Source organism: Frankliniella occidentalis, unplaced genomic scaffold (genome assembly GCF_000697945.3).
Source record: "Frankliniella occidentalis isolate FOCC.00 unplaced genomic scaffold, Focc_3.1 Scaffold135, whole genome shotgun sequence".
Taxonomy (NCBI): domain Eukaryota; kingdom Metazoa; phylum Arthropoda; class Insecta; order Thysanoptera; family Thripidae; genus Frankliniella; species Frankliniella occidentalis.
The window spans coordinates 65,749-72,023 of record NW_026267262.1 but is presented as its reverse complement, the minus strand read 5'-3'; the positions used below and the strand labels follow the sequence as shown (position 1 = coordinate 72,023).

The 6,275-nt window shown below is 55.7% G+C and overlaps 1 protein-coding gene across 1 annotated transcript in view; it reads left to right on the top strand.

Annotated features, from left to right (window-relative positions):
• LOC113205845 (sodium/hydrogen exchanger 1-like) overlaps positions 1-4,642 on the top strand; it is a 12,940-nt gene extending 8,298 nt beyond the window's left edge. Inside the window, exons 13-20 of the mRNA XM_052270732.1 lie at positions 713-834; positions 938-1,140; positions 1,223-1,312; positions 1,407-1,472; positions 1,576-1,679; positions 2,105-2,498; positions 2,779-2,992; positions 3,470-4,642. Of these exons, the coding sequence (XP_052126692.1) occupies positions 713-834; positions 938-1,140; positions 1,223-1,312; positions 1,407-1,472; positions 1,576-1,679; positions 2,105-2,498; positions 2,779-2,992; positions 3,470-3,957 (1,681 nt within the window). The 3' untranslated portion in view covers positions 3,958-4,642. The remainder of the gene's footprint in view (positions 1-712; positions 835-937; positions 1,141-1,222; positions 1,313-1,406; positions 1,473-1,575; positions 1,680-2,104; positions 2,499-2,778; positions 2,993-3,469) is intronic.
• The last annotated feature ends 1,633 nt before the right edge of the window (positions 4,643-6,275 follow it).

Here is a 6,275-nt window from a genome sequence, read left to right as displayed (position 1 = left end):
GAGTGTATAAAAAAACACTTGAAATAGAAAAAGGGCCATAACAAATGTATTTTTCATATTTTTCCGAATTTTTCTGAAAAATATGAAAAATTTCATGAAAATTTTCTTTGAAAATACTTTTCATGAAAAATACGAACCCTAGACTAGAAGCATAGCATGCGGGAATAATGAGTAAATTCTTATTATTATTTTTTTATCAGAACGCAAGGAATCTTGTTCTCGTCCTTGTCGTCCCCTCCGCCGCCCGACCGCCACCAGCGTTGACGAGGAAGGGGGCTGGCCGCCCGGGGCTGCGCAGTGTCCCGGGGGTGAGACGGGACGGCCCGGCCTGGCCTGGCCTGGCCGCCCCTCTGATGCGCCCGGGAGAGACAGCCTTGACTTTGAGCGCGCGATACAGCGAGCAGCAGCAGCAGCTCGCCGCCCGGAGCGGATAGGGCGGCGGAGTGGTGGGCGGGGGAAGAGTTTTAGATTTATTGCGCTGCCTCTTCTTTCCTCCCCTTCCTCAGTCAAGTCACTGGCAGCTGCCGGGTCGTGCCGTGGCGGGGTGTGGCGGGGCGGGGGGGGGGGGGGGGGGGGGGGGGGGGGGGGGGGGGCGAGGTGGGGCATGATGGGGCGCAAGACGTCGGCAGCTGGATCAGCAGCGCCGTGTATATAGGCCGATAGCGTGAGCCGTGATCGCGTGACGACACGATCTCTTTGTACCGCGATACAGCTCCACGTCGGACGCCATCATCTTCCTCTTCCTCGGCATGGTGCTGGTGAGCGATCGGCACGTCTGGCACACGGGCTTCGTCTCGTGGACCCTCTTCCTCTGCCTCATCTGTCGATTCGGCGGTAAGTACCCAGCAAAAACATTAAAAAAAATAATTGAAAACTTGCTAAAAAGTCGTAGGACTGAAGAGTATTTTTTTGTTTGACGGAAACATTTCGTGTTTAGGAGTGTTGCTGCTCACGGGGCTGTCCAACATGTTCCGCGCCAAGAAGATCAACCTCCAGGAGCAGTTCATCATGGGTTACGGCGGCCTCCGCGGCGCCATCGCCTTCTCGCTCGTCGAGATGCTGGACGAGCAGACGGTGCGGCCCCGACACGTTATGCTCACCACCACGCTCGTCGTCATCCTCTTCACCATCTTCTTCCAGGTACCCTTATGCTCATGCTTCATGCTCCAGGGAAATCCGGTGACGTTTGTTTGACAAACACTAACACTCTTTTCTTCCTCAGGGCGCGACCATCAAACCGCTGGTGAAGCTCTTGAACATCGAGAAAAGCAGAGACTGCGCCAAAACGCTCAATGAGGAGATTAGTGACAATGTAAGGACACACGTTCCGCCTGGTGAACCTATGGGAAACGACTGCGTACCCTTGTTTTACGATCAGTTTTTCACGATATATCTGAAACCCATAGGTCCTCGATCACATGATGGCGGGCATCGAAGAAATCGTCGGAGTCAGAGGAGACTTTTACATTCGAGTAAGTACGGCCCGTCGTCATGCTTGTCCGATTCAAAACCGTCGCCGAAATGCTATGCTGCACAACTCACTCGCAAAATATCTCATCCCCCTTTCTGCTCCAGCGCAAGTGGGAGTACGTGGACGAGGTGTACCTCAAGCGCATCTTCCTACGCGACGCCAACAAGGAAAACTCTCTGACCAGACTGTACGAAAAGCTGGCCCTCACGTGAGTCGAGTAAAAGTTTAACGCCTCGAGGCCCGAGCCCCTCGTTAACGTTATAGGGCCCCGGTACCGGCCGACGCAAAAGCAATTACCGGACCGGGGGACGGCGCGAAGGACGCCGGCATCTAGGAGTCTTTTTACGCTCCCCGAGATTTATAGTGAGCTGACCCCCGACCCACAAGCATGATCTTATTTCTCTATAAGGGGAGCCGCAACTATAGGTGCGGCGACATTACATTACTGAAACCACAAACGTTCTTGAGCAATTCAGAATAACTAAAAGAGATGCAATGTGGACTTAAATTTATAGCAATCGAACCCAAGTATATACAGAAGTATACCCAGCAGTGTACCCAGCAGAGAAAATATGTATGTAATTATCCACACGTAGTGCAAAAGTATCTATAATTTTTTTAAATCCCCTGCAGGCAACATTTCGCCCACCTGTACGGCCCCGTGACGCTGGTGGAGGACCACAAGGCCACCATCCTGCACAACGGGGACGCGCTGGGCGAGGTGGACTCCGAGGAGACCGGGACGCAGACGTCCGTCGAGCAGGGCCTGGACCAGCGCTTCCCCGGCGTGCAGCTGCGCCGCCGCTCGCCGTACGACTGGCCCCCGGCCCCGGGGCCCGCGCAGGTGCGGGCGTCCTGGCAGCCCGGGACCGTCGGCGGCGGCCTCCCCCCGGCGCTCGCACTCCGGCGGACGTCGAGCGCCGCCGCCAGGTCGATGGGCAGCACCAGCTACCACCTGTCGGCGCAGGAGGTGGCCGAGAGCACCGAGACCCTGCGCAAAGCGTTCCGCTCCAGCCCCTACCAGAAGGTACCTCATCATCATAGCTTTGCTGGGGTACTTCGGGGTACTTCACTGAAAAAACAGTACACAACCTCCACAAAAATTATTTTCAAATTTAGTGGAAGAAATAAATTAAAAACTCAGCGAAAAAGTCGAGGGCAAAAAACAAAAAAATCAAGCACAACACACTAAAATAATCACAAAAAATCAAGGAAAAAACCGGAAAAAAAAGAAAAAATTGTGTTCGCTTGAATTTCCAGTGAAGCTCCCTTTTGTGAAACATGCTTTCTCTCTCTCTGACTTGCAGTACTGCGGGCGCTTCGGCCGGCACGCCGTGGACGACGAGAGTCAGGACCTGTCGGACCAGCTCAAGCGGCGCCACCTCACGGCCCGCCGCATCACGAGCATGGCCGCCCTGGTGCACCGCAACACCCACGTCAGCGACCCCTCGCTGGGGGCGGCGGGCGCGCTCACGGCCGCGCTGGGGCTGGGCCAGCTGCCGCGCCGCCAGATCCACTCAGGTAAGGACCAGCATCCCCCCCTCCCCTGGATCACGGGGGATCTCTCTCTCTCTCTCTCTCTCTCTCTCTCTCTCTCTCTCTCTCTCTCTCTCTCTCTCTCTCTCCACCGTGCGCTGGCGGATCTGCGGTGGATCAAGGGGGTCCGTAGCGGCCACTGTCCTCAAGAGAAAGATAGGAATCGACCAGAAAAGTACGTCTGTTATTTGCCGTAACGAACCGCGGCCAAAGTTCGGCCCGATGCATGTAAGCTGTCGTAGCGCCTGATGGGTAGGCAACATCTTGCCTGCAGCGCATGCGTGTACTGCGGGCTTGCCTACCCCAAGTCTCGCAGGCGCCGAGCTCTCGTAACTTGCCAAAGGAATCTGTACAAAAAAAAAAAAAAAAAAAAAAAAAAACGGGCAATGCATGTACTTTCTTGACGATCCCTTGGTTTGCGACAACAAATTCAATGACGGTGGTTGTCCTGGGCCTTTCCAGAGCTCGACGAGCTGCTGCCGGAGGAGCTGGAGGGGATCGAGGTGATCCTGCACCGCGCCGGGCAACGCGCCACCCGGCGGCCGCCGAGCTCGACCAGCAGCACGAGCAGCGGCGGCGGCGGCCTGGCGGCCGGGGCGGGCGCGGGCGCGCTGGCGCTGACGGGCGCCCTGGCCGGGGTGGGCGCGCTGGCGCCGCTCGCGGGCCGCGGGCTCCACGTGCGCCCGCACTCGCTGCAGCCGCGGGGCGCCGCGCCTCTCGTGGCGCGCCAGGAGACGTCCGCGTCCATCGCCGTGCTGCCGACGGCCGAGTCCGAGCCGCTCATCCCGCCGCCGCCTCCACCCCCCGCCGCCTCCGCCCCAGGCCCCGCGCGCCGCGTCTCGCTGCAGATGCCCAACCTGGAGGGTATCGCCGAGCACCCCGCCGGGCCGCAGCAGCCCCCCACTGCGCCGCCCCCGGCCAACAACGGCGAGGAGGAGTCCTCCGTGTGACGACATCATGGGGTGTTCCCAGTCACTGTGGGATTTACTACGCGCCACTTATTTGAAGTCATATCGCCCTTTTCTTCGGACTTCTTGGCTGCTTTGTTTCTGGACGCAGAACAGTTTTGTCCGACTACAAGAGGAGCGTTGTGGAGCTAGGGAAGATGTGCCAACCCTAGCTAACAGCCAACAGCCAAGCCACCAGCAGCCAGTCCTTTCATGTAAATTTCTGGCGAGAAGTCATCACCTTGAATAGGACACTCTGTGTAGGGATGTAATATTTGTATTTTATGTTCAAAAGTTTTGAAGAATGTTCATCTATCTCTCTCACTGGATATATAAGTCCCTTTGTCTCTCGACCCCTGATATTTGGAATGTGTAAATGACTTTGAATTTAAAGTAATAATAGACAAGGCATCACGAAGATAATGCCTGTATCGACTTCCTAGCAGTAAGAATTTGAATAAACATTGAGTGTCTAATGAAGGGCATGGTTCATATATTTTTGCAAGAGACCAAGGTATCTTATGAATCTGCTTTTGTTATTTTAAGAGATGTGATGTAATCTTCGAAAGGAGAATGATGAGAAAACGTACTATAGTACTCTGCGAGTATTCAACCAACGGTGAAGTCCATATATGTTGTGAAACTGTATCTAAGCTGCCTGTATTAAACTTTCTATATTTCTACACAATGGCTCTCTTACTGCTCACGGACCGCAGTAATCAGCAAGCGTAGGAAATAGGAAGAGTACACTACTGTCAAAGGACCGTTTTCTAATTCCTATTTAAAACTTGAAGGTCCTGCCAAACCAGCCCTCCTCCCCCTCCTGCTCCCCGCGCACCTCTCGGCCCACTCAAAAGACCTCTTCCTGTGTCGCGGCTGGCGCTGCTTTGGGTCCTTTGCCCGCCCTATAGTCCGCGCTTTGGCGCTACGAGATTAGAAAGCGGCGCAGATCGCGATAAGGAACACAACTTTCTGCGCATCCTCCAAAATTTCCTTATTGCGCACGGATGGCGCACACGTTCATTAAAAGTTGTGAGTGGATAAAGTGGCAGCGGCAGCGGCAGCGGCAGCGGCAGCAGCAGCGGTCGCCGCTACGCTACGCCACGCCCGGAAACACAAACAGAATGGTAATCAGGGCCTCATTGACTCTCTGCCGCGGCGCTTTGGCGGCCATAGTCCGACCGGACACAGCTGTACACAAGGAGAATATTTGTTGTGCCGCCGCCCCTCGCTCGGGGAGCCCAGAGGGGGGACAGCAGCGGCGCGCTGATCGACCCCGCCGGCGCCGCCGCCGTTGTTCCTTTCACCCTCTGTCGCGCCTCTCTCGCTCTCACGGGCCAACGGCGGGGTATCAGATGAGAGTGCCGCCGGGGCGGCGCACGCCATGCGGCCCCCCAGCCTGTCAAACCCCCCGCCTCACCAGGCCACGTCGCACGTCGTGCCCCCCCTTTCCCGAAAAAAAGAAAAGCGAACAGCAAACTATAAATTTATACTATTGTATCTCGGGATAAAAAGAAAAGCGAACAACAAACTATAAATTTATACTATTGTATCTCGGAATAAATGTTAACAAAAAAAACAAAACAAATAAATTTAGATTCACAATAATTTTTTGCAAAAACACGGAATATCAAGGAAGCTAATTGCGTTCTTGAATAATGCGACAGCAGGTTATCATTCTGCCAGTACGACAATGATAAGGTCATTTGGGCGGAGAAAATTCTTCCGAACCGTCGTTTGGGATTATTATTATTATATTATTTTCCTCAGTGTGAAACAGCTGGCGGCACGGGCCGAGCCGGTTCACACATCGCGCCACCACCTACCATCGGGCACGCCGGGGCCGAGTGAGCCGAATGACCATTAAGCTGTCGACTCGGACAGGGCACGAGGTGGTGGGCGCGGAGGCGTGCCCCGCAGCTTGGGCTTGGCTAGCCCCCCCTTCCCCTTCCGGACACGCTTTCCTTTCCATAAACTCGACGCCAGCTGTGCGCTCTCCCACCACCCCTCCCTCACTCGCCACCTCCGCTCAGAGAGCGCCTGCCGAGTGTGCGATAGGCAACCCGCCGGGCGCGGGCGTGCGGCGGGCTGGCCTACCCGGCCGCTGGCGGGCGCTTATATGGGCGGCGGGGGCTGCTGGGGGCGATAGTCTGCCGGAGGATGCAGATGCCACCGCTTAACTTGCGCGCCCCGAGGTCGCGAAAGAGGCGCCAGATGATGCTGCTATACTGCTGCTACTGCTGCTACTGCTGCTACTGCTAATACTGCTGCTACTGCTGCCACCGCTGCCATCGCTACTGCTGCTACTGCTGCTACTGCTG